Here is a 27,477-nt window from a genome sequence, read left to right on the forward strand (position 1 = left end):
TGCTAATATGCGTTTTTCTTAGCGAAGGCTAAGAAACATGCTGGCTGCACCATCTAGAGGACAATGCATGCCTTGCGCCAGATCTGTTTACCCCAGACCCCCTGCTGCCGTTATTGTAAATAAGTGCCCGCGAGTCAAAAGACGAATTTGGTCTGGTGTTGGCACCCGTAACGTTTTGTTACCTAGAGCAGAACACCAAGTAGTACCCCGCCCTCCCTTTCCTTTACACACAATTCCTTCTTTCAAATCTCGCCCTTCTCCTTTCTTTCCTAAAGGACGGGACGAAGAAAAACTATGTAGTGCATTTCGATTTCTTTCAAGTGCATCCCCCCCCCTCCACCCCACCCAGGACTGGCCCACAATCTGCCTCTCGAAACAGTCCACTTCGCTTTGTTTCACGACAGGGCCAGCCAGACCGAAATAGCCAGGCAGATATAAAAAGCTGGGGCTGGGGAAGTTCAGCCAGCATTGCAAGGGCTGTTCTGTGATGAGCATTTCCAGATTGCTCTCTGGAGGACCTGCTTGGGGCAGTTTCAATGTTTTTAATGACCTTAACACAGATCTACCAAATGGTGCCTGAAGCTTGTGCTGGGCTCTGCCGCACTACACTGTTGAGACTGGGAGCAGAGCAGAATGGCAGTGTGCAGAGCCACCACTCCAAATGTAGTGCAGAGGCATGCCCAGAAAAAAAGAAGTATCCTGCCCTTGTGTATTTACAGACTTAAAAACGAAAAGAACTGGGTATCAGTGCAGTTACCTACCTTTTGTTATTTCTGCCTGCTAAATTCAACGTTGTAGTATGTGTCCTTGAAACCCTATGAGCGACTCTCACACACACACACGACACTAACACAGCAATATCAATAAAAAGGTTTATTTAATACATTATGGCACCAGCACCAAAGGCCAGTGAATTTTTTTCAGCAGACTTCACAAAATAAATCAACTGGTTTCTGATAAGCATTTACGATGGCAATAATTTGAGAGATGATTAGGACAGTGCAAATAAAAACCAACATAAAACCCATTATCAATGATAAACTGTAAAACATTCAGGGAAAATGAAGCTTTTCTAAATATAAATGTGCCATATATGTACATAAGTTATATCCATGGTGTTCCATATTACTTATTTAACCCCATCAAGCAATTATCTGGCATTGGGACACACACTATGGTATAGTGTCCATTCTCAGTCAAGGTGCTCTTAGATGCTTTAATAGCATGGTCTTGTAAAAGCTCTTGGTAATATTCAAAGGTTGCCAGATACCCATGCCACAGATATGACAGCAATTTAGGATGGGATACAAAATGATAATTGCATGCTCAGCAGACAATAATGCAAGACATCCAGCAGTGGTATCGTACACACTCTTTATATGCAGTGATGTGAGGGTCTCTTACACACAGCCTGGGTGCAAGTGTGTAACTGTATCATGCAAAGAAGTGTAATGAAAAATGCAGGTGGGGGATGTTCTGTTCCTAAGCTGGAGTTGGGAAAATTCCTTCTCATGGTGGTGGTACAGAGAGTGGCACAATTCTCATTCTTGACTTGCATATATTAAATAAATCTGAAAACCTATCCACGAGGAGGAGAGCTGGTCTTGTGGTAGCAAGAATGACTTGTCCCCCCCCAGCTAAGCAGGGTCCACCCTGGTTGCACCTGAATGGGAGACCACATGTGAGCACCCTAAGATATTCCCCTCAGGGGATGGAGCCGCTCTGGGAAGAGCAGAAGGTTCCAAGTTCCCTCCCTGGCATCTCCAAGATAGGGCTGAGAGAGACGCATGTCTGCAACCTTGGAGAAGCTGCTGCCAGTCTGTGTAGACAATACTGAGCTAGATAGACCAATGGTCTGACTCAGTATATGGCAACTTCCTATGTTCTTAAAGCAGAGCAATCTTCCCTGAGGAATCATCATTCACCACTGGAATCGGGATCTCCAGCTTCATTCAGGGACTACAGATTCCTCACAATATTTTCACTGGCTCTGACAAGGAGGAAAAATGGCTTGATAGGACCCAATGGTTTGATAACAAGGGGTGGGAAGGACACTGATGGTGGGGCTATTCTTCCTTCAGCCTGGACCATTACTCCTCTATATGCTGTCAGGGTGTTTTTTCCTAATCTCTCAAAAAGGAGCATAGTATTTGTCTGGAATATACAGCAGGGGAAATGTGAAGCATGGTAGAGTGGAGATAAATGAGGCCTAAAAGCATGTTGGGGAGAGAATACAAAAGATCTCAGGAATCAAGATGGCAATAGGAAATAAAATAGGATATTTTTTCCCTGGAGATACTAGTGGCACAACTCACTCTTAAGGTTAAATGACATGAAGAAATAAAAACAGGACAGATTAAGTTGTAACTCTTGTAACAAAGATTGCTTACACACATTCATAGAAACTTGTAGGGCTTACCCTACATACTTAAGGTCCTAATGGGCAGATTTGCACGTACACCACCTGAGGTTGGCATGAGTGCCATAGCCCCGGGAGCAGACACTGTGTGCTCCCCATCCTTGTGAGAATCTCTGCTTCCTGTCCAGATTCCAATATGCCAAGATGGGTTTGGACATAACTACAATCAATCTCTGCATGCTTCATATCCTACTTCCACTAAAGAACCCAACTGAGATCTGAAGTACGTTACAAATGTTGAGCTCCCTAATGGAAACAAGGCAGTCACAACCCGTCTCAGCATATTGGAACCTGGATGGGAAGCAGAGGCTTGCATGGGGGCTGGGGGAGGAATGCATGCTCCTGAGGCTGCAAGTGCTTGTGCAAACCTCAGGTCCCACTGTTCATGTGAACCTGCCTATGGGGGAGGGGAGACAGAACACACCCTAAGGTTTAAATAGACATCATGGTGGTTAGTGGAAGAGTTTGCATAAGAATCAGTCAAGCAGAGTCACGCTACAGAAACTAGCCTCTTTCTATCAGCTTACATTGGCTCATTGTTAACTCTACAAGACTGTGATCAGCACATATTCAAACGTAAGACATTTGCCAGCACAGCACTCCTAATAGCTACCAAACAGATTCGTTCTACCACTCATAGAACTGACTGGTAGGCAATAATCCCAACACGGTCCAGACCAATCACCTGTAATATTGTAGGCCACAATACCTGAAATTGTTAGTGATATAGACTCTAGTATACAGCACAATGGGGAAATGCTTGAACAGCAAGCAGAAGGTTGCCGGGTTGAATCCCCGCTGGTATGTTTCCCAGACTATGGGATGACTATGGGAAACACCTATATCAGACAGAAGCAATATAGGAAGATCATCTTATACTGTGCAGATTCCAGGAGTGTGCAGGAGGCGGCAACGGTAAACCCCTCCTGTATTCTACCAAAGAAAACCACAGGTCTCTGTGGGTGCCACAAGTCAAAATCGACTTGACAGCATATTTTACCTTTAATTCTACATTTTATCTCTTCAGATTACCTGGTTAACCACCAGATAACTTGTGATCCAAAATGGCAATGATTAGAATGTTCATAAGCCAATCAATTTGCTCCTTTTCAATCTAGTGGTCATGAGCCTGTCTCCTTGAGAATAATAATAGAGCCCTGGCTTCCAGAACTTCCATCAGAGCATGGAATCAGTCAATTGGTTCCTTAGGAATTAGGATGTCAGTAATTATCTTTCCCTATCTAGTTGGACAAGAAAATAATGTAAGGATGAAGATGGTCCTACGTTGTCCAGCTGTACCCAAACAGATCTATAGGTACCTTGGAGAAGACGGGCAAGTATTTGGTCCTTTCCATAAATGTTAGTAGAGTCTTACACAAAATGCAAACGTTTTCAGGATTACCTGCACAATCTTCAGGCTGAGAGTTCCCCCACTACTGCTGTGGCTGCCACTAGAAGCTTGCCTGAAAGGCAAGTGCCAGTCCAAACAGGCCAGTGATATTACAACCAACAATGTTGTGCACACTAAATAAGGTCAAGCATGCACATAAGGGCCACTTTTCACATGATGTTTCTCCTGCATAAGTGAAGAGCGCAATATTTCTTAACCCTTTTGAATTTTGTATTCTTGCTTTATTTTCTAGGCTGCCCTACCCAATCATATAGTTAGAGGGTGGGCTCAAGGAGACATGCTCCATGCAGAGCCATGTGTGTGAAGTGGCATGACAAGATCTACAGTGAATTGATATTAAAAGGGTCACACAATAACTCTTCCCTGCTTTCCTTTCCTCTCTCCTTGTCCCCATTGCTTTGCTTTCCTCCAGTCACTCACCTACCAAGCCCAGGTCAGGAGGAAGAGATGAGGTTGGCTGAAGTGGCATGAGTGGGTGATGGAGCCACTACAGTAGACATTGTGGTCTTGAGGCGGTGGTAATGGGGCCTGGATTTTTCTGGACTGCAGTTCAAAGAGATGGGACAGAGCAATTCCTTCCCTCAGTCTCCATTTGTCAAGTTCCTGTTTAGGGCATCCTCCTCGAACAGCACCTGCTCTTGGTGTCTCATGTCTACTGCACAGTTTGAGAATAAGTGGGACGTAGGGGAATCCCATGTATCTGACCATGTGTAAAGACTGTGCATGTATCACTTTACTGTATGTTCCTATGCTCAGAAGCTGCACTTGGCATGCAGTCAGATCAATATTTACATCATCTATGCATATTATTATTATTGTTGTTATTATACACTTCACACCCCTACCCCATTCCTATGTAGGACAAATACCCTGTGTAAAGCAGCCCAAAGAACGAACACTGGCTCCCACTTCCGATTTAAAATATGTATGAACATTTCTTCACTGAGTTTGGTTCTCTCTCCAAGAGATTAAAAGCCATCATAAAAGCAGTAATTATTCCCCTTCCCCTTAAGGCTGCAAAGTGAGTCTCAATACTAGTATTTTAATGGGACAGAAAAAGCAGGAGGAAAATATGGCACTCTCTTCATCAGGGATGCCTGTGTTCTGTTCACCAAAACCAGGCACTCTCAGCATGCAGGGAGAAGTAAAAGACGTAACAGGCAAGATCTTGGTCACCAATACTCAGTTCAACCTTCAACTGGTAGTTCCCATTAGTGAGGAAAGAAGGCAAGTCCATGTTGGGTATGTAGAACTGAGAGGTAGGCAAGTTGTAAGTACCCTGAAGAGGGGTCAGAACACAAAGAAAATATATCAACACAACTAAGCCAACAGTTTGTGTACCACACTTGTTTATCAGAGCATGCTAACAATGCCAACAGGCAGCAGTTAATATATGGATCCTTTGAGACAGGAGTGGCTTACCTTCAACTTCTTACACAAACACTGACAAGTAATGGCCACTAAAAGAATCCAGATCCTCATTCAAGTCAGCAAGATGCCAATCCAATTCACAAAGCCCAACAAGCATGAGCAGGTGAAACTGAGGAAAATGCTGCCTTCTGCTTCAGTTTCTGCTTCTATAAGCAGTAGTGTCGCTTGACTCAACTGAGCAGCTTCTGGTTCCCAAACCTTGTAAGGATCAAGCTGCTGGACCAAGACAGCTGGCCTCAGGAAACCACTCCCAGTACGGAGCTCTGGCCTTTTGTAGCCCAGCCCACTCCGCAGAACCTTTTTCAAATGGTCCCCACTGGCAGCTGGTGCTACTGCTGAAGAGGAAGAACATTATTCCAGGAGTGAATGTCTACCTCCATCTAGTCCCCACATACAATCAAGGGACACACCAAGAGGGTCCTGGGATGTCCATGGAGGATGTCCCAGTGTGCACACTCTCTGCTTACTCCCTCCATCGTGGAATCATCTTTTGAACCAGCCTATTAATCAATTTTGAGACTTCTTACCACTATCACCCCTTGTTTGCGTTGTACAATACAATACTGGATGTGAGTTTGGACTTAATGTGTTGCCATGATGTGTGAACATTGGATTTCTTTTCTGCCCAGGCTAAACATCTTAATACTTAATTCAGTCTACTTTGAAATGTGCTGGACCCCCAAGCAAGGTTGACTTGGAACCATAATGTTCCAAGGAATTGAAAGAGGCTGTCGGAAGAAAGCCTCTATGACCAGAGAGGCAGGTAGTTACTGCTAAGCGTCTAGCACATTTCCTGTAAAAAAAAAAAAATGTTGTAGAGGTGTCACTCTCACATTTAAGAGGGCTATAAACACGCGCTCATGTTGTTTATGGAAACTGGACTTTTCTGTGACTTTTAGGATGGTAAGATCAGAATAAATTGAGTTATTTCTGTATGAGATTGCCAAGTAACATTTATCTTGCCAAGTATTCTGAGAAACATGTACTGTAAAGTGTGTTAGAATAAATAAAAGTTTCAAAGTAAAACATTAGCATGGGCCTACTTCTTTTTTTACTATCTCTGCCATATTGCAACTGATCCCACAGGCCTGCAGTACAGATCCTTCAGAAAGGGGTGTGGCAGGGGATTTATGACCTTCCTATAAATATAGGCCCCTGTGAGCCTTCAAAAATGAAGTCATGTGTGAGAATGCCTTGTTTGTGGGATTTCCAAAGGCTGTAGCTCGAATGTAGAGCATCTGCTTTGCATGCAGAAGGTCCCAAATTCAGTCCCTGGTATCTCCAGCCAGAGGCAAAGTAAAGCTGGTGGCACCTGCCCCTCTGCTGCCTTGTGACCCCCCCCTGCCACTTTTGCACGCCCCCACCTGCCTCTGGGATGGGCAGCATGTGCACCTCAATGCTGGCCACCATGCCCCCTGCATCCATGTCAGAAGCATGCCGAAGGGAGGGAAAGGAAGCACCCAACTGCAAAGGAACCACTCACCAACTGGGAAAGGGACAGACAATAGAAGCACATGCCTGCCAATGCCAACCATGTTCCCTGAATTGGTGTGCTTCTGATGTCAATGCTTGGCTGGCATCCAAACTCGGAAGCATCGCTTGCCCTTTCCCAGACAGCGAGTGGTTCGTCTGCCAGCTGTGCACTCTGGGGAGGGCTGAGGGGGCCCTTAGGTGGACCCCAGCAGCCCAGGGACATTTGTCCCCCCAGTCCAATAGTGGCTACACCTCTGTCTCCAGTTAGGACTAGGAGAGACTCCTCCTGCCTGAAACCTTGGGAGAGCCAATGCTGAGGTTTGGTTAGATGAACAATGGCCAATTTCGTTTGCACTCTCACTCCTTCATTGCAATCAATTATTCAGTTAGTGCAAGGGCCCTGGATGCTTTTATACTTCCATGAACTACTCATAAGTACATTGCATTGTGAGTTTTCTAACCTTAAGGCTCACCCTGTAAATAGTTAGATGGTCTTGTACATGAGGGCGGGGGGATGAAACACTGAAGCCCTTCCAGACAAATAAACATGGAGCAAATTTGACTGAAGATTTTAATAAGTCTTATCAGCTGTTTCAGAACACTATTCCATTGTGATGTGTCTGCACATTTCAAACTGAATTTGCTTTTAGTGATATTAGATGGTGCCTTTAGACAGGGCATGCCTTGGAGAAAGCCAGTGCAAGGAGGCAAGGAGTTGTCAGTGCCAAAAAGGATTTAGTTTTTTGGTTCCCAAGCCTAGTGGGTAATAGGCTGGAACTTGGGCTTACCGCTTTGAAGGGACAGTGACAAGGAATGTCAAAAGACTGCAAGGGTTCTGGACACGCTTGGCCTGGAGGGATAAGACGATCCAGATCAGTACAAATGTCTTTATAGGTGCAACTCCCAATGTCGTCCACACAGGGGAGCTTTATCCATATGTCACCAAGCTTCTTTTCCAAAGTGACTACTGCCTGGAAGAAAGCATTCCACAAACAATCAGAACCACAGTCCTCTACAAACCTTCTTCTCCCACACCCCCACCCATAACCTTTTAAGAGCTTACTACAATTTGAACACCTATAGGCTGTTCAGTGCTCTGCATGCATGCCATTGATAAATACACATTGTGCAAGGCACAACTTCTATTGAGAGGTATATGAATAAGTTCCATATCTATCTCTTCCTTAGCTTTTGTATGAGCAAAGTAGAATATAATATCCATCGTTGCACAACACATAATTAAACTTATGGAATCTCTATCCACTGGGCCACTGTGGCCCATCTTTACCACACAAGGCACTATGTGGCGAGTAGGGATGTGCACGAAACATATTGTGCACATCCCGGGGCGGGTGGGGGGAGGGAGAGAGGGCATTTTGAAAGGAGAAAGGCAGGTCTTACCTGCCCCTCCCTTGCTCCTTCGCCACCCCTGAGCGGCGCCGTTTGTATCCAGCAGCTGCGCTCTCCGTTTGCCCAGCCGCATCTTGCTGGGAACAGGAAGTTCCCTGTGGGAGGTGTCCCCTCTAGTCTTTGCTATTCTGACCTTGGGGTGAGTTGCCCATGCTTTGTTCACACTGAGTGACCAGCCGCGAGTCTTGCCAAACACAGGCAGGTGAAAAGTTCACCATGGGGACTGCAGTCTCACAGTCTTGGCTGTATAACCTTCCCACGCAGTACAGATAGAGGGGTGGCTCTCTGAGCTAACCCCAAAATCGAACTGTCTGGCAACACTATCCTCCATGAATGTGTCTATCAAAGGTCCCTAAGTTGCTACGAACAGAAACTCCCGGGTTAGAAGCAACATCTCTCTGAGTACCAGATGGATTTACAAAAGGTGTTCTTCATGCCCTGCTTTTCAATCTGCAGAGGCCTCTGGATTGGCACTGGAACAGATGAGGCTTTAGTCTGATTCAGCAAGGTGCTCTTATGTTGTTAGCTATGAGAAAAAGCTGAGAACTTAAGAGGATGCTGCTCAGCAGCAGAGCAAAAGGTCCCAGGTTCAATCCCTGGCATCTCCAGGTAGAGCTGGGGGGAAACTCCTGCCTGCCTGAAACCTTGGAGAGCTGCCGCCAGTCAGTAGAGACCATTCCAAGTTAGATGAACCAATGCAATGGTCTGACTCAGTGTAAGGTAGTTTCCTCTGTTCCTGAAATCACCACAAAGGGGCAGTAAAGAACAACCACCAACAGGGACCGGGGCGGGGGCGGGAGGGGAACAGCACAGAAAAGGCAAGATGAGAAACCACTCTTTATATATACTGATTGATAATAAAGACAAGTGCCTTTGAAGAGTATGTGAAAAGTGCTTTTCCTTCAAGTGACCACAGGAATCCAGCAATGAAGCAGGCCAAGTGGGAGGCTATTAATCAGAAGGGGCGCTTGCCTTCCCCTGGCACTATCTGTGACAAAGGACCAATTCAGACAATACTGTTTGACCAGCCTACTGAATCACTTAGGGAGGCGTGTGTGTGTGCATGCATGCTTCCCCCACCTATCGTACTGTCCTGCCATGCATAATCACAAAGAAGGGGCAGAATCCGCAAACTATGCTTTACTGTGCCATATATTTGTTTAGCATATTTGTATACTGCCCACGACCAAAGTCTCTTAGGCGGTTTACAACATTAAAACAAACCATATAAAAAGTTGAAATTAAAATAGCTACCCATAAAAACCACCAAATAGCTAAATGGCTTGGCTGAAGAGCTGTGTCTTCAGTTGTTTCCTAAAGGTCAACAGGGATGGAGCAGCTCTAATCTCAGCAGGAAGTTTGTTCCACTTCCACAGCTCTGGGGCACCTACAGAGAAGGCTTGCTACAGAAGAGCTGGCGGCACCCTCAGATGAAGCTCCCCTGAAGATCTTAATAGGCAGCAAGGTTCATTATGAAGGAGGTATTCTCTTAAACACCCTGGGCACAAGCCGTTAATGGTTTTATAGGTAATAACCAGCACTTTGTATTTTACCCAGAAACTTATTAGTAACCAGTGTCGTTCTTTTAAAACCGGAGTAATAGGGTCTCTTTGGGACATTCCGGAGGCCAATCTGACAGCAGCATTCTGCACCAATTGCAGTTTCTGGACTATGTACAAGGGCAGCCCCACACCGAGTACTTTGCAGGAGTCAAGTCTGAAGATACCAGCGTGTGCACCACTATCTTAAGTACACTCATTTCCAGGAAAGGGCGTAGTTGGCGAACTGGCCGAAGCAGACAGAAAGCACTCCTGGCCATGTGGAGAACACCCTGTTTGAATTGGGACCAGCACTGAGGGCCCAAAGGGCTAAGCTTAGGCCTGTATCTGGGATTGTCATTTTGCAAGAAACTGGGGTGTGAACTTTGGCTCTGCTGAGCCAAAGTAACTGAATGGAATTGTTTATTCTATAGTCAAGGCCTGACAAGAGGAGAAAAGACTCACCCCTCTCTGCTCTGAAACTTGTCTATGCACTGTGCTATGGTAATCATGGGACACAACTTGAAATGTGCTAATGTTGAGAGTAATCATATTTAGAAGGTCTTAGGAAGCAACACATAGATATCAATACCTACATATTTTAGGGCATTATATTCACACAATTAATTGTGTGAATACACATTATACATTATATTCACACAATTGCTGAAACTCTTTGCATGTTATCTCTTAACACATTTCTTGGGACTAAAAGGCACCAACTCTGCTTCAAGATGACCACAAACCTGTCAATCTGGACAGAGACAGGAATGTTCTGAGAACATCAAAAGGGAAACAGCTCCATCTGATTCAGTAGACAAGTGCTGGATACAAACCCCAAGAATGGTAGACTCCTTCACCAAATATGGTAAGAGAGTTCTGGGGGGAGCCAGAGTTGCTGATATTAGACTGGAGACACAGAGAGAAATGATATGACTGTTTCTGATATTAGATATGGATAAAGGGCCTGGAAAAGGGTATAAAGAGCCCCTGCACACACACACAAAGGTTCGGACACGGAGGAAGAGACGAAGTGGGGTGTGTGTGTGTCTCTCCACCCAACCCACCTGCCAACACCCGGTAAGGGAGAACAAAGGAAGGCATGCTCTCACTCCATGGGAGGAGTAGCATGTAGCCCCTATCCTGTGAAGGTGTGCCTAACAGATTGCTGAAGTTGCTCCAGTCTCTAAGATTGGAGGGACTTCCATTCCTGCATATTCACTTACTCGGCCAAGCCGCCTGGACAAGTGGAAGCCTCTCTGTGCACTCAAGATCTCCATTACTTAATCTCACAGCCGATGCTGGCCTACAGGATCTGATAATTATACTTGCAGACATTGCCTTCAGCCCAGCTTCTTCTAAACTAACATCCTTGTCCAACTCTCCCCCTCTTGTCCTATGGATCTCTTTCTCTCCGCCTTCTGCTTCCCAGAAAAGTCTCTGTCTCCTCCTTAGCCTGTGAGCTTTCAGTGAGTCAACTTACTCACTTCAGCCCGCTCTCCCCCATCCCTCCTCCCCGTTCTCTGTTCTCATCTCATTCACTCTGGACTGTTGGCCCAAGTTCAGAATGGGTACCTCATAAGAACAGCCCTGCTGGATCAGGCCCAAGGCCCATCTAGTCCAGCATCCTGTTTCGCACAGTGGCCCACCAGATGCCATTGGGAGCCTACAGTCAGGAGTTGAGGGCATGCCCTCTCTCCTGCTGTTACTCCCCTGCAACCTCCTCCTGTCTCTGTTCTTCCCTCTTCACCCATTTCTCCCCTCCTTTTTCTCATGCCTGGATTTTTGCCCTCTTTTCTCCCTCTCTCTGTTTAAAATCGAAACTGTAAATGTTGTGTCTTAGCTAAAGAACAGCTGCGAGATAACACTCACACAGGGTTCATTGCTAGTGAGAGAGAAAATGATTTCAACTGCTATTCATTTCTAGTGAGGGAAAATGATTTTAACTGCTATTGAAAACACTACACTACATTGCATGCTTAATTGCTTAGATGTAACCATTTGCCTTATTAGAACTTATAAAACTACAGGAAAAGGCAGAAGGTCTCACTCATAAAAGACTGTTTTAATCACGGGGTCTAACTAGACAGGCAAGGAATATCCTAAGTCTGCCAGCTCCAGACGCTTAAAAAAAAAATCAGGCCTTTCTCGGCCCACCCTCATGATAAGAGCTCACATGATGAGAGCTCACAAGGTCAGCCAGTGAGAGATATCAAAGGCTTCAGCAGCTTCTTCTGCTTTCTCTGACGCTTCTGGAACAGCTGAGGTGGCTGTTTCCTCCCACTCACAAGCTGTTCCCAGCAACAGGGACAGGAACCTGTTTCTGTGAGGAAAGAGGCAACTCTGCATCTCATCATGCTGGCAAAGACATGCATTTGCTGTGCCCTAAAACTAGCAAAGCTCACTTTGCATGGGAAACCCAGGAAGGACAGTGACACTGTGAGAGAATTCCCAGTGTGAATTGCAAGGCACTAAGGGTGCCCCCACCCCAAGTCCTGCAGCTGCCACTGCTTCTCTGGGGCTCTCCTCTAGCAAGCTCCCTTTGTTTCCCAATACTGATTTTTAAGGAATTACCATGAAGGCTCAGTGCCAATTTCCTCTCGCTAGGAAACACATGGCTTGTGCATCTCCTCTCTGCATCCTGTCCCAGAATTCCACATACCGGAAGCCTGGAAAAAGGGGGTAGGGGGCTTTACCACTGAGCCATGCCCTCATCCCCAAATTCTTCAATAGGCAGCAGAAGAAATACAGCAAAATGAGGGTATACCTCAGTGCCATGGATGTGCACCCAACAGGTTTTGCATTCCGTTCTGAGTTCAGAACAGAACGCAAAATCTCCAGATTGTTCTGTCGGAACATTTGGGCGAGCCGGTTGTTCTAACAGAACGACCCCATTCCAACTGAACATTTTGTGTGCCATTTTAGATTCCAAAACAGCACACTTTTGGCCTCTGCGCATGTGTGGCAGCCATTTGAGTGGTGGTGCCGACCACTCAACTGGCTGCCATGCATGCACAGGGGTCAGAAGAGTGCCGTTTTGGAATCCAAAATGGCATGCTGAACATTTGAAATGTTCCAACTCGAAATGGAGACATTCCATTGTGAGTTGGGAACAGGCCCTTCATCTGAAGGACGTTCTGTTAGCAGTTCATTTCAAACTGGCTTTAGAGCTGGCTATGAAGTTGAGACAGCCTTGGTAGGCCTGATGGATGACCTTTACCAGGGAATCGACAGAGGGAGTGTGACTCTGCTGGTTCTTCTGGATCTCTCAGCAGCGTTTGATACCATCAAGCCTGAGGGAGTTAGGGATAGGGGGCACTGTTTTGCAATGGTTCCGCTCCTATCTCTTGGGTAGATTCTAGATGGTGGAGCTTGGTGACAGTTGCTCCTCAAAACAGGAGCAGTTATATGGTGTCCCTCAGAGCGCCATTCTGTCACCAATGCTTTTAATATCTACATGAAACTGCTGGGTGAGGTCATCAGAATTGGTGCAGGGTGTTATCAGTATGCTGATGACACCCAAATCAATTTCTTCTTGTCATCTTCGTCATCAGGAAATGGCATTCATTCCCTAAATGATTGCCTACAGGCAGTAATGGGCTGGATGAGGGATAACAAATTGAAATTGAATGCAAGCGAGACAGAGGTGCTCATTGTAGGGGTTTTCCAGTGCTGGATGGGGTTATACTCCCCCGGAAGGAAGAGGTACGCAGCTTGGGAGTACTCCAGGACCAAGGCTTCACCCTGGTATCTTAGGTGGAGGCCATGGCCAGGAGTGCTTTCTACCAGCTTCAGCTGATTCGACAGCTGCGTCCCTTCCTTGAAGAGGATGATCTCAAAACAGTGGTGCATCAGCATTAGCTGATAACCTCCAGGCTTGACTATTGCAATGAGCTCTATGTGAGGCTGCCTTCATACGTAGTTCAGAAAATTTAGTTAGTTCAAAATGTCGCAGCCAGACTGGTCTCCTGGGGTAACCCGGAGAGATCATATTATCTTTGTTTTAAAACAATTGCACTGGCTGCCGATATGTTTTTGGGCAAAATACAAAGTGCTGGTTATTACCTTTAAAGCCCTGAATGGCTTAGGTCCCGGTTACCTTAGAAAGCGCCTTCTTCTGCATGATCCCCACCACACGTTAAGGTCATCTGAGAAGGTCCATCTGCAGTTACCACTGGTACGTCTGGTGGCAACTCAGAGGCGGGCCTTTTCTGTAGCTGCTCCTGGGCTGTGTAATGCATTCCTGGCAGAAATCCGTAGCTTGAGTTCATTGTTGACCTTCAGGAGAGCCCTTAAAACCGATCTGTTTGGCCTGGCTTTCCAGGGTTTTAAAACTGTTTTTAAATTGTTTTGTAATGATTGTTTTTAAAGGACTGATTCGCTGGTTTTATTTTTGTTGCTGTCAAAAATCCCAGCACCATTTGGATGGGGCGGTATATAAATGTAATAAATAAATGATCTGTTCCATTAACCTTCCTCCAGATTCCAGCTCTCCAGGTCTACCTACATCTGCATGCTCTGTTATGCTACAACAGTCAATCACCTTTTTTTAAAGTAGGGGGATGTGCATTCCTATTAAATAAACCCATTTAATGCTTTATAACATTTGTTAACTAGTATGTAGAATCAGCGAGTTGCCCACATACATAGGCCACCCTGATAAACAAATTTTGGTTTCCCAAAAGAAGCAGACACACCCCTCATAGGAACATAGAGGCATCCCCAAATGCCTGGGGGGGGGGGGGGAAGAGGTAGGAAAGCCCATCAGGATGGCAGTATGTGACCAGGAATGTATTTGCTATTTATTTAAAATATTAACCAGGAAACTTAGCTGAAAGTCTAGGAGGTTGGTACCCATCCCTGCTTGGCCTCCTATTGTACCATTTAGCTGGGGGCACACCACTTTCACCCACATGTCAGATCACATGTGATTATTCCTCAAGGTGGCCTATATATGTGGGCAACTTGCCGATTCTACATACTGGTTAACAAGTGTTATAAACCATTAAATGGGTTTATGTACAAGGAAAGCACATCCCCCTACTTTAAATAAAGGTGATTGACTGACTTGTATGGACAGCATTGTTATAGTTTTTATGAGGTTTAAAAAGTCACAACCAACAGTTTTAAAGTACATTGCTTTCCTGCAATTTAGACATTGAACATTTCTCAGAGCAAACCTTGAAGCTTTGCTGGCAATTTTGACTACACCTGCCTCCTTTACTGAAGTGACACTTTTGCAGTTGGCTGATGAAATGGAGCCAAAATGGATGGGAGAAGTGGCTACAGACTGAGGAGGTGCCTAGAGCTATTCATTGAAAGAGGATGGCTTAGCAGCCATCACATGCTTAGTACCACTTCCATCTTCTCACAGCTGCCCGAGACTAAACAGCCCATGACAAAAGAGAGGAAGAGGACATTCTGGGAATCCCAGAGGCTCCTGCTTCCCAGAATAGGTTTGCTTTCCTCTATCACTTTGGGGTCACTTTCTCTCTTGGGAGCACCTCACCCCCACAGAAGAGGTTTTTTTCCAAGCATGCTCCTGAATCCCTCCTCTTCCTACTGAAACAGGTGGAGAGAAAGAACAAGGGAGTGGGAGAAAAGCAGGAGGCCACACTCCATTCAAGTACTCTCAATAAATCAAGGTGCCATATAGGGTTTTATGAAAATCTCTGTGTGATTTCTGGTGTCTGGCCTGACTTGTTAGAAATGCCAGTCAAATTCTACCAGCCCTTCAAAAAGCATGAAGAGTGCCTGAGGCTGACATACTGAGGAAGGTTACTTGAAGTACTTCCATGGCAATTCCTTTTAATTTCAATGGGATTACTTAGAGTAATTTCCCTTGGTACGTCAGCCCGAGTGTTGTGGTTAACTGCATCTTACGATCAGAAATGAGAGGAGCCATTTCTGCCTGGCTTGTCCCCATCATCTTTCACATACCTGCAGTGGTGGAGTAAGGGCCATAGTTGTAGCAGCTGATACAGAACAAGTCACATCTCCTGGGATGGGGATGGGGTCTGGCTCTATGCTCATACTCTTTATAACAGCAGGTAGCGATGAAGGGCCACATTTCTCCCACCTGAAGTTTTGGACCTAAGGGAAACAGAGGAGGAAAGTATTAGCAGAACTGCAGTCAGCTTGGTAGGGGAAGAAGCAATCTGAGCAAGACACCTCTTGGAAACCAGTCACCCACTATGTATGTGGCATAACGTTCAATGGATACAGTAGGGATGGTGACTGTGGGAAATTCCAGTACAGAGTTTTGTGGAGTCTTTTCTCCAGCAGGACTGGATTAAGCAAAAAGAGAGCATTATTTTAAACCATGACCCGGGGACATGCTGCCTGCTACCAACATGTACAGGCTTCTTCCCAGCAATGCCACATCTGAATTGAGTCCCTGTACAGAAAGCATAGCAATTCTACTCCCCATACTAAATAGGCTACTGCTGCTTGGAACTAATAACTGTCTGTGGCCTATGTTACCCCATAAAACAACAAGAACACCAACAATACAATATGAATAATATATATACTAATCATCTGCAGGGTCGGAGGGGGAGGGGGGGAGAGCCACTCTCATATAATGAGCAGAGATGCTAGTGACGGTTATTGGGCTCAGGTCCAGATACAAACTTCAGGGATTTAAAATGCTGCACCTCAAATAAGAGCCGAGTATTACAGGGCCCCAGAATTCTTCTTCAGACCTGGTGAAAATTCAAGCGGAAGAATTCTTGGCTTCCCATCTGCTATGCCTCATGGTTCCTAAACACCCTCATAGCCATTTCCCCAATTCCTCTCTCCTTTCCAGGGCCAACCTTAGGGCAGGGTGACCAGGGCCATCGCCCCCAGCCCCGCACTGCAGCTGCCTGCTCTGCAGAAGTTTATCTTTCTCCCCCAGCCAGGGCGACCAGTCGTGCTATGGGCAGGCTTGCCTGCTATCCAAAGGCTCCCTGCAGGCTGCTACAGCTCCCTCTCCGCCAGGACTATCAGCTGTTCAGCAGTGGGAGGGGCTTCCAGAGAGAGGCCTTTTTGCCTGCCTCTGTGAAGCTCTTCAGTGCAGAAGCTTTCCCCGCCCTAAGGTCAGCCCTGAGTGGCAGAGTCCCATCTTCAGGCCCTCGAAAACTACAACAACAGTCCTAGCTGTGCAAAGGGAAGAACAGCACAGCATGGAGGGAGGGAGAGAGGGCTCTGTACTACAGGCAATTCATGTGTTGTGGCAGCTCCTGTTGATTTTCCTCTGCCTCCAGTAATCCAGTCTTTCACAGGCTGGGGGGAAACCCTGGATTTTCATGGGAGGGAGGAGGACGAGAGTGGGGAGCAGTGAAAGCGCCTGCACGCTGGTGGGATGCAAGGGAAGAATTTCCCATCTGTCCTTTATGCACCGAAGGGTTTCTGAGAACTTTGCAGCTAGAGGTTCCTGATCTGAAGAAATGCAGGTCCATCTGGATTCCCTCCCTCCCCCCACCCCTGTCCTTCTCTCAAATCCAACCTTTTGCAAGCTGAGTCCCTCCCGCAAGGAGCAGTGAGAGCTTAAGAAAAAGCTTGCCAAAGCAATGCCACTGCCTAGCCCTGCCAGACTTACCCTCATCCAGTCCCAGAAGTACCCCAGCAGGAGAGTGGCCACCACTGGCTGCCCACCAGAGCATTGTGCTGTGCACACTCTGTGTCCTGCTCTGCAGGCAGCCCTGAGAGCACGTGCCTTCCTCCTCACAGCCAGCAAAGGAAGGCACGGGATTTCCCTTTTTTCATTATCCCCACCTTGTATATTTATGGAATGGCTTGATATAGGGCTTTGTTATCCGGCACAGACAGGGGCGTAGCTATAACTGCGCAAACGGGTTCAAAGAACCCGAGCCACGCCCAATCAGGAGCCGCCATTAGTGGCCCTGAAACGCCCCCCGCGTCTGACATCAGACACGGGGGCGGGAGTTTAGCTCCCAAGCGGGGGCCGCGCGGCCCCTTCGAGAGCTAAACAAAGGCTGGTGCTGCATTTGCAGCGCCAGCCAGGAGCGGCTCTTCCCTGCAAAGGGAGGGAAGAGTCGCTCCTGGCTGGTGCTGTGAACGCAGCACCAGCCTAACTAGCTCCTGAAGGGGCCGCCCGGCCCCTTCAGGAGCTAAGACTGATGCTGCATTTGCAACGCAGCCCAGAAGCGGCTCTTCCCTGCAGGGAAGAGCCGCTCCTGGGCTGCGCTGCAAACGCAGCACCAGCCTTTGTTTAACTGCCGAAGGGGCCGCATGGCCCCTTCGGCAGTTAAGCTGCTTCTCCCAAACGGAGCCAGACCACGCCCCCCGCATCTGACAGCAGACGCGGGGGCGTGGCTATCCGCTGCGTCTGACGTCAGACGCAGGGGCAGGGCTATCAGGGCGCCCGCCACAGCCGCACACAGGCCGCCGGCGTGCTAGCTACACCCCTGGGCACAGGTGTGTGTGTGTCTGTGTGTGTGTGTGTGTGTGTGTAAATGCACTATGCTCAAGTTGGTTTGCAGTCCAGAAAGTCTGAGTGAGAACTGTGAAGCATGTGTTGTGCTTTTAACTATTCCCCTCACAAATGCATTATATGTCCAAGCTGGTTGGACATGTCCAAAAGCCTCACTCACACTATTTACTCAGTATATCATCAGCCAGTATGATTCTGTAATCAAATGAAATGTTAAGGAGATCCTGTACATAGAGCTTCGCCCCCAGCCCCGCACATTATGGATGAGCACATTATGCACACCTGGGAAGTGAAGGAACCAGGTGCATGATGGGTGTTAGCCTCCATTATCCTGAAAGTGAGATCACCATGTCTACAGCATCCACAGGATCTGTCCTGCACCAACTGCAGGAGAAAGGGACACTTTGCACTTCCCCTATCCTAGGGAGAGGGTAGCTGAAAACTCTCAACTCCAGACAGGTGCCAGGATCCCAATCACCTCTATCCACCAGGGCGCCTCACCTCCTCATTGGCGGAGGAGCTGTCAACCTGGGCCCTTGTGGGCTACTTCTGATTGATGGAAGGGCTCACTGCCCCTCCAGGTGCTTTATCTAAAATTCTTTTAAAAGTATTGTTTTGCCTTTGTTAAAGAGGTCAGCCACTTTCCACCTATTTGCTGGACCTGGACCACCTATCACCCAGATATGTAAGTGCTTTGCTTAGACTTTAGAATGTGTCAGGAGCTAGAAATGACTTTTGCTTTATTTTACTAATGCCTACCTACTCCTCTACCCACCTTGGCTCCTGTAGATTAATAAAGTAATCTTTTAGAGAGAACAATCTCACCTCTTGTGTGTGCACGTGCTCAGAGACTCTGGAGTTGCCGCTCCCCATGAGCTGACTACTTGGGTGAGCTACTTTAACAAGGAATCTTACCTGAACAGGGAGCCACGCCCTGGCTCCCGCTCTGTAATGATAGAGCAGAAACTCAAAGCGAGGTTCTTACTCAGACTGAACCCCACTTTGGGGGTCCCCTCCACTCCAATATCCCCTTACTGCTAATGACCACCACCACCACCCTTCCTCCTCATCTCTCTTCCTGTCCTTTGAAAAGTTGGGGAGTGGGGATCAAAGTAGGAAAAGTCGGGGTGGGTGGGTGGGGGGAAGAGCCAGAAGACGACAGCAGAGGCACTACTAGTGCCAGCAGATGGAGAGGCTGCCCACCTGCTAATGGAGCAGTCCGTATGGCAGGCAACTGGAGGTGGCTAATGCACTGCATTTGCCACCTGAGGCAGCCATCTTACTGTGCCTCATTGGGAGTATGACTCCGAGGGGCAATGTATGTTTTCTGATACCTTGCAAGTTCAATCCCTGCAGTCGATATTGAACAGGAATATATTTAAATAGAAAAAAAGGTGGGTTGAAATTGGACTAACATGTTGGAAATGTTCAACACTGACGCTACTGACCTCCAACAGTGCTGAATTCTGACACACCACCACATGTGGTGTCAGCATTCTCTCCACCACAATACCAATAGCTGCCATTACTAGCTGTATTTTTAAGGGAATCAGACATCACTGAATGCTAGGATTATACACTTAGTACTGTAATTGTGGTATATTTCGAACCCTTAAACAGAAAACTCCAAATTTCAGAAGTATTTCCGGGCCAAGATGTTTCCCCCCACTTTTTGATGTAGTTTAACAACTTCTGTTTCTTCATTATAAGCAAACTGTGATAAATCCAGGAGAAATAACACCCCTCCAAATGTAAGGTTAATGCTTCACCAAGGAGTTGCTTCCAAGATCTAGTTCTCAGGGCCAACAGGGCACAATGCAGGAGAGCCACGCTCAGCTATACTCATTTTAACTTTTTTTTTTTTTTAAAGGGCAGCTAGGTGTTTAACATTTGCTACTATCTTTAGACAGACAGATTAGACAAGGGCAACTCCCCAACCTGGAGAAATCTCAACCAACCTAGGGCAATTGCTTGAACGTTCCCAAGGATTTCTTCTGACCAAAAGCACAGTACTGTCAGCTACAACCATTTCAACACACCGTGTTCCAGGCCTTTACATGCTGTCCTGGGAGTATAACTGCAGTGCCGCTCCTTAGACACCATTCTCCATTACTCACAGTGCTCCATCCTGGGTACAGTCCAACTTTACTGATTCACCAATGTACTAGAAAAGCACTTACTCTCAAGGATAAATGCCTGTATCAAGTGTCCGATGCTTAATGATTATGCAATTTCTATATTGTAGGCACTTCAATTAAGTGTCTAACATACAAAGGGGAAAAATGCAAACATTCCTGGCCCTTATTGGGCAGTAAGGGTCATTTATGGCACACTGGTGGTCAGTCTGATATCAAGCAAGCTAACATTTACAAGATCTACAGAGGAGGATTTAAACTGCATTATTATAGGCTCCCTCCTAAGATGCACTTTGACAAAAGTGAAGTTCCAGACTGTTTCTTGACCAATGACTTGGCACCAAAACTACCAAGTGATGGGTGAGTAGTGGCACATGGGAGCTTACTGGAATGGCCAGGCTGCCAACAGTCTGTAGCTAGGCATCCTAGCAAGGTCCCAAGCAGGGCTTCAGTGCAACAGGGAATGTGAACAGGCAAACTGTTTTCATTCTCTCTAGGTGCCAATGAAGGTTGCAGCAAAGAACCTGTGGGCACCACAAAGTCACTTGACTGGCCCAATGCAAAGGTTCTGGGTTGCAGAGCATAAGCAGAATACACAAAGCAAGATCTGCAGGAGACAGAGTTCACTCCAGACTATTCTCAAGTGAATTTATCTACCTCTAGGAATAAAGAACAACAGAACAGGATTCCGGGACTTCAGCTGATCTTTGGTTTGTTTGTTTATTACATTTATATCCCACTCTTCCTCCAAGGAGCCCAGAGCGGTGTACTACATGCTTAGGTTTCTCCTCACAGCAACCCTGTGAAGTAGGTTAGGCTGAGAGAGAAGTGACTGGCCCAGAGTCACCCAGCAAATATCATGGCTGAATGGGGATTTGAACTCGGGTCTCCCCGGTCCTAGTCCAGCACTCTAACCACTACACCACGCTGGCTCACTGTAATACCTGCTAAATAGTCCTAGATTTCACCCTGAAGCTTTAGAACTGTTAGGAAACCAGAGGCTTTAATTCAGAGGCAAGCAGACCTTGGCAGCACAAGAGTATATGTATTCAAGACAGCTTACTTCCAGCTAAGTGTTTATAGGACTGCAGCCTAGATAAGCATGAAGTATGTGAATGGTTAAATGTAACCAAACAACCAAACTTTCATTTGCAGAAAGCTTAGTTCTACATGCAAGGAAGGGGAAAACACATGTTTAGAATGGAGGGTCTAGAACTTGTCTTTAAAAAGTATACTGCATATTCAGAAATAATTGGTCTAGAAGTAGGGATAAGCAGCCAAATGGCCAAATTTGCAGAGGACTCTGAACTGTTTAGGATAGTGAAATCCAAAACAGATTGTGAGGAGCTCCAAAAGCATCTATCCAACCTGAGTGAGTGGGCGACAAAATGTCAAATGTGATTCAATGTAAGCAAGCATAAAGTGGTGCATACTGGCGATGGCGGGGGAGACACCCAACTTCACATATACACTGATGAGATCTGAGCTGTCAGTGACTGAGCAGGAGAGAGATCTTGAGGTCATGGTGGACAGCTCATTGAAAGTGTCAACTCAGTGCACAGCAGCTGTGAAAAAGTCAAATTCCATGTTAGGGATAATTAGGAAGGGGATTGAAAATAGAAATGCTAATATTATAATGCCCTTAGTCTATGTTGCAGCCACATTTGGAGTACTGTGTGCAGTTCTGGTCTCCATATCTTAAGAAGGACATTGTAGAATTTGAAGATGATCAGGGGCCTGGAGCACCTTCCTTATGAGGCAAGGCATCTGGGGCTTTTTAGTTTAGCAACTATGAAGAGACATGTTCGAGGTGTATAAAATTATGCATAGAGCAGAGAGAGTGGACAGAGAGAATTTTTTCTCCCTCTGTCATGACATTAGAACCAGGAGTCATCCCATGAAACTGAAGGATGGGAATTTTAGGACCAACAAAAGTGTATTTTTTCACACACCGCGTAACTCATTTATGTAATTCTCTGCCACGGGATGTGGTGATGGCCACTAGCTTGGATGACTGTAAAAGGGGCTTAGACAAATTCACAGAGGACAGGTCTATCAACGGCTATAGGCCACCTCCAGCCTCAGAGGCAAGATGCCTCTGAATACCAGTTGCAGGGGAGCAAGAGAGAGAGCATGTCCTCAAGAGGGATGTGCACAAACCTGTTCAGAGGCCCTTTTATGGGCCTCCAAACAGGTTCGAACACTGGCCGGTTCAAACGTTTGGCGGTGGGGAGCAGGTAGGACTTTAAGGGCAGGGGAGGGTGCACTTCCCCTTCCCCTCACTTCCTCCTCACCGGTGCTAGATTCCTGTAAAAGCTTCCGGGGCAGCAGCACACCTCCCTGCCGCCCCTTCCCCTCTTCGGCCAGAAGTACTGACCGCACGTGCACATGTTGGGCTCCTGTTTGCTCGCGCACATCAGACTGGCTCATGCATGATCACAACATGCACACGCGTGCCCAGTACTTCTGGCCAAAGAGGGGAAGGGGTGGCAGGGAAGTAGGCTGCCGCCCCGAAAGCTGTTACAGGAACCTAGCGCTGGCAGGGGAGGGGTAAGTGCACCCTCCCCCACCCTTAAAGTCCTACCCCCACCCCTTCGAACCACCCCCGCCCGGTTCCGTGCATATCCCTAGCCCTCAACTCTTGCTTGTGGGCTTCTCAGAGGCATCTGGTGGGCCACTGTGTGAAACAGAATGATGATTCAATCATGTAATCCCATACCAGATATTCTGTAGTAATACAATACCAGAGGGCCTATACTGCATGCTGTTTCTTTCAGTGCAAGTCAGCTCTAAAGCTTCCGACATGCTCTCTCACCACATAGTTGCTATCTTGTCTTTTGTCATGAATTCCATCTCAGTAGCACACATAGATCCAGGGTTGTTGTTGTTTTAAAATGTATATTTCTACTTATTGTGCCAGAAAATACTCAAGTGCTACCAACATCAGTCAACATAAAAAGGACTTCAGTAAACATCTTAGTATGAACTTTTGGCTCAAGACTAAAGCCTGACAAGGAGATTGTGACCAATATAGAACTTGCACTTAAGCGGAACAAAGAAGGGGAATTGAAGCTATGGGTAACCCACAAAGGACACACTTCCTCTTGTCAAGCCCACAGAATAATAAATTCTTTTGGTCAAGGATCTGTTACTTCACCCACTACTGATATATTTCTACAACCCAAAATGTTGTCGCCAAATAGCAAATGGCTCCAAACATGGGATGCAGAACAGAACAATAATATGGTGTGCTTGTTTACTTACTGCCAGCAGGTTCATCTAACAGCACCTGTAACATTTGTCATGCTCTTGCTTCATATAAAACTGAAAGAGAATTCAGGAAACAGCTCCTGTTTCCAGAATTGTCAGATTCGTTTGTGGGAACATCTCCAGTTCAGATTTGCATCTCAGCCTCACCCACCTCGTAGAGTTTGACCTGTGTCAAACTATCCATGTGTCTTAGGTGGACTTTCACAAGGCCCCTCCTGGCTTTTGCTTCAGCCTGGAAATAGCTGATACTGCAGCCTGATGACACAGTAGGCTCATTCACATGACCCTAAACCAAGTAGGAGTGCCCAGCCATGACAGGAGAACCAAGCGCACTCCCAACTGGCAGTCGCACTCCCAACTGGTAGTCGTATGAATGTAAAGAGTGGGGGTGGGGAGTAATGGTGCGGGAGCTGGGTAGGACGCAGTGTTCCCTCTAACAGGAATTCCCATATGTTGTTGACTACAGCCCCCATAATCCCCTGCCAAAGGCCATTGCAGCTGGGATGCTGGGAGTTGTAGTGAATAGCATCTGGGAATTTCTGTTAAGAGGGAACACTGGTAGGATGGCCCTAAAATGCTGGGGAGAGTGTGGGTTGGCTGCCCCCATCCTACCCACCTCCTGCCTCCCACACGATCACTTTCCCTTCCTCCTACCTTGCTCTCTGCATTCACTGGGACTGCTATTCATGAATGCATGCAGCTCTCCTAAGTGAGCTGGGTGCTCCTATCTTGTGTAGGGTCACGTGAATGAGCCTAGTGTTTGTTCCCTTCTCCCCAAAATGTATTTTGGAAATACTTGCAACATAAGCAGCTGGCTCTGATTCATTCCAAATCAGCCAGACTATGCACAATGCTAATAAGATCTCGGGAAGTGATAAGAGCCTGAGATAGCCATGACTGCACTAAGCTTCCCTAATCATTCTTGGACTACATTATAATAAAATTAAATGGGTTGCAGAATTACACCACAGACGTTATCAGCTTCTAACACAGACATTTGTCCCTCCACTTTCTCCATCGCAATCTGGGTTTCTTAAACTATAGCAGATTAGATTAGGGTAGTGGTGGGGAAAGAACAGGGGGCTCAAAAGACTGCAGGATACCTCCAGCCCACTAACCCCCCTGCTTCATTAAATGGCCTTGAAAACACTACTAAGCAACTTGATAAAAGGGAAATGAAACTGAGGGGTGTGTTTTTTCCCCAAATAAGAAAGGAAAACAAAAAGGATGAAATAAAGGGAACAATACAGTTTGACAAACTTAAGGTCTTTGCACAAACTAGAGTGGATGGCGATGGGACGGGGTGTGTGTGTGTCTCACAAATTAGAATTGTGTGTGAAATGCGCCCTGATAACTCACAGGGACTTCGGGGTAAATCTAGCCGATATGTAAACGCACACTCTGCATTCCAGAGGAGATGCAGGTTAAAGGGCTTCAAAAGCCTCGTGCGAAAAGCTTCCAGCTATGCTACTTTAGTCTCAGATCCCATGGCTTCACTAATTACAGCAAGTTTGGAAGAGGGGAAAAAGACATCACAATCATGCTGGAAGAATGACGATCAGAGCACCTATCCCCCCCAAAGCGGCAGACATGGAAAGAGAGCGTTTGTGCAGAAGCACAAGAGACAGTTCAACATTTTCTTCATGTAAGTGAGTTTGTGTGTTAAAAAGCACTTTCAAACAGAAGGGAACAGGGAAGATAATCTGTTGAAGTCAACAATGTTATGATGCTTCCTGTGTTTTCATAGAGGGCTTTTAAGCATCTCCTCCAGAATGGAGGGTGTGCATTCACATCTCGGGCAGGTTTACCCCGAAGTCCCTGCGAGCCATCAGCGAGCACTTCAAGTTCACACACAATTCGGGTTTTTCCGCTGCGCCTTAGAATGTAGCTCGATTTACATCCGGGGTTTAAAAAGAGAATCAACTTTTTGCGTCAGGGTTTGGGGGTAACTTTGGGTGGGTGCGCAGTAAAGTCTCGCCGAAAGCTCGCGGTAAAGCCTGCTGTGTTGTTGGAATGTGGAGAACTGAGAAGACTTCCAGGGGGAAGCAATGTGGGCCATCTTGCCCTGCCTGAGAGCACATTTGCGGGTCGTCGTTTTAGCAGGTGGGAGAGGAAGGAGGGAAAATAGTCAGCTCTGTATAACTCTCGGAGAGCTTCGTCACTGAAAAGCCGGATAGCAATAGGAGTACGGAGATGCGTTTTCCGTGAAAGTGTCGGCGCTTCTCCCCAGGCAGGACCTCAAGCTCTCCTATGGACAGTCTCAGGACTCCTCCCATCCTCCCCAAACCCGACCAGGAGCGGTTCCAGAGACGCCGAGTAGCTGGCACTTACCTGGGTCAGCCGGAGGCGCCAGTCTGCGTTCAGCACGAACGGCTGGTGCTGCGGGCCCCCGAGAACATCTGGGCACAGCTGCAGGGCGACCAGGGTGGTCACGAGACGTGCCGCCGACGCGTGCATTCTTGGGCTGCTCCGGGAAAGAAGGCGAGACTGCAGGCAAGCAGGCAATGGAGAAAGTGAAGCGAAACGGGGAAGGCGCAAGAGCTAGTCGCTGCTGGGGGCCGGCCCTCTAGCTGGAGGCGGCCAATGATAAGGGACTGGACTTTGCCGAGGAGCGAAATGCACAAGCAGCTGGAAAAGGAACAGCACAGCAGTCCTCTGGGGCAAGGCAGCAAGTGACTCGAGCTGTTTCCTCGCTTCAGGTGCCTGCTCGGCTGCCCGCTTCTTCCCCACCCCCAGGCAGCTGACACACCGGTTCCCTGGTTCTTCCGACTCTTTTTTAAAAAAAATTATTTGCAAGATCTCGCAACGGCAAGCTATCACGCAGTTTGTCTTCATGTTGGTGAAGTGACTCTGCCCTCTGCTGGGCTGGAAGGTGCATTGCCCGATCAACACGAAACCACTCTACCACAAAATGCGATTATTTGCGCGTTTGTAAAGCATACTTCGTTTTCAAAACGAGAGATGGCACGGCTGTTGCATTTCAGGATAGCAGATCTTCCTAATGCCTGTTTGTGGTTTGGTCGGTCTCGCAGGGACCAGGGCAAAGAAAGGCACTCCTCCGCACATGCTCAAAGGTGCTCATTTGGTCATTGCTTCTTAAATTCCAGGAGAGCGAAAGTTCAGATTAACTGACACCCATTTAAAGGCTTCCAGTGGGAATTTTAATTGCCTTTGCTTAACTGTATTATTGCTGTAGGCATCAGAGGCACTCTCATACCCCTGGACTTCCGGGCCTCCACAGCCCCTGGGGGTCCCCAAATCCTCTGTAGTCTGTCCTGGGTGGTGTGGTTGCCCAGCCGAGCATGATGATGCTTAATTTGCAGGGGATGGAGGAGCGGGGTGGGGTGGGCCTCCAAAAGCCTTTAGGTATAGGCTTCAAAATTACCTAGGTGCACCTCTGAGGCATAAGCAAAGTCATATAACTAACCTGAGTTTTCATTTGAGAGTTAACTGTGGTTTATTATGGGGATGGGGCCATAGCTCAGTGGTACAGCACATGCTTTGTATGAAAAAGGTCCTAGATTCAGCCCTTTGCACCTCCAGGAGCCTTTACAGACAGGGTTGTTACTCCGAATCTCCTCCGGAAGAGAGTGTGTGTGTTCACCCCAGTGGTCCCTCTAAATTTTTTCATCTGTGTGCGGAATGAGTTTTGTTCTGGGCGGCAGTATCAAGGCAGTGTGTGCGCACCTGCATTCAGAATGGGGCCTTCCTGATTCAACCTGAGCGGGATCTAAATTGAACTGAACAGACGTCTAAAAACTTGTGAGTGTGCGCATGTGCGCACGCCTTAGAGGGAACAGTGGTTCACACACTGGCCAGTCTCACCCTGAAGTCCATTCGAGATCTTTGGAAGCACCCCACACACAAATCGGGCTTTCTCTTCCAAATTCTAGCTTGTCCCAATGTATTTCTGGGTTTTCAAATGCTAGTTTTAAGCTAGTTTTTCTGGAAAT

The 27,477-nt window shown here is 47.0% G+C and overlaps 1 protein-coding gene across 1 annotated transcript; it reads right to left on the reverse strand.

Moving 5' to 3' along the window:
• Window positions 1-858: 858 nt before the first annotated feature.
• Window positions 859-26,279, reverse strand: GM2A (ganglioside GM2 activator). Its single transcript, XM_053295436.1, has 4 exons — window positions 25,856-26,279; window positions 15,623-15,775; window positions 7,523-7,705; window positions 859-5,109 (listed from the first exon to the last, which is right to left on the reverse strand). The coding sequence occupies exons 1-4, from the start codon at window positions 25,979-25,981 to the stop codon at window positions 4,939-4,941; spliced, it is 633 nt and encodes a 210-aa protein (XP_053151411.1). The 5' UTR covers window positions 25,982-26,279; the 3' UTR covers window positions 859-4,938.
• Window positions 26,280-27,477: the final 1,198 nt, after the last annotated feature.

Source organism: Hemicordylus capensis, chromosome 2 (genome assembly GCF_027244095.1).
Source record: "Hemicordylus capensis ecotype Gifberg chromosome 2, rHemCap1.1.pri, whole genome shotgun sequence".
Classification (NCBI taxonomy): domain Eukaryota; kingdom Metazoa; phylum Chordata; class Lepidosauria; order Squamata; family Cordylidae; genus Hemicordylus; species Hemicordylus capensis.

What these genes read in the sequence shown, in the direction of transcription:
- GM2A (XM_053295436.1), bottom strand. Translation starts at nt 25,981, where the DNA reads ATGCACGCGTCGGCGGCACGTCTCGTGACCACCCTGGTCGCCCTGCAG. An exon ending in CCCTTACTCCACCACTGCAG is followed by an intron (nt 7,706 to 15,622) that starts GTATGTGAAAGA and finishes GCTTTCTTCCAG; the next exon opens with GCAGTAGTCACTTTGGAAAA. An exon ending in GTCACTGTCCCTTCAAAGCG is followed by an intron (nt 5,110 to 7,522) that starts GTAAGCCCAAGT and finishes ACCCCTCTTCAG; the next exon opens with GGTACTTACAACTTGCCTAC.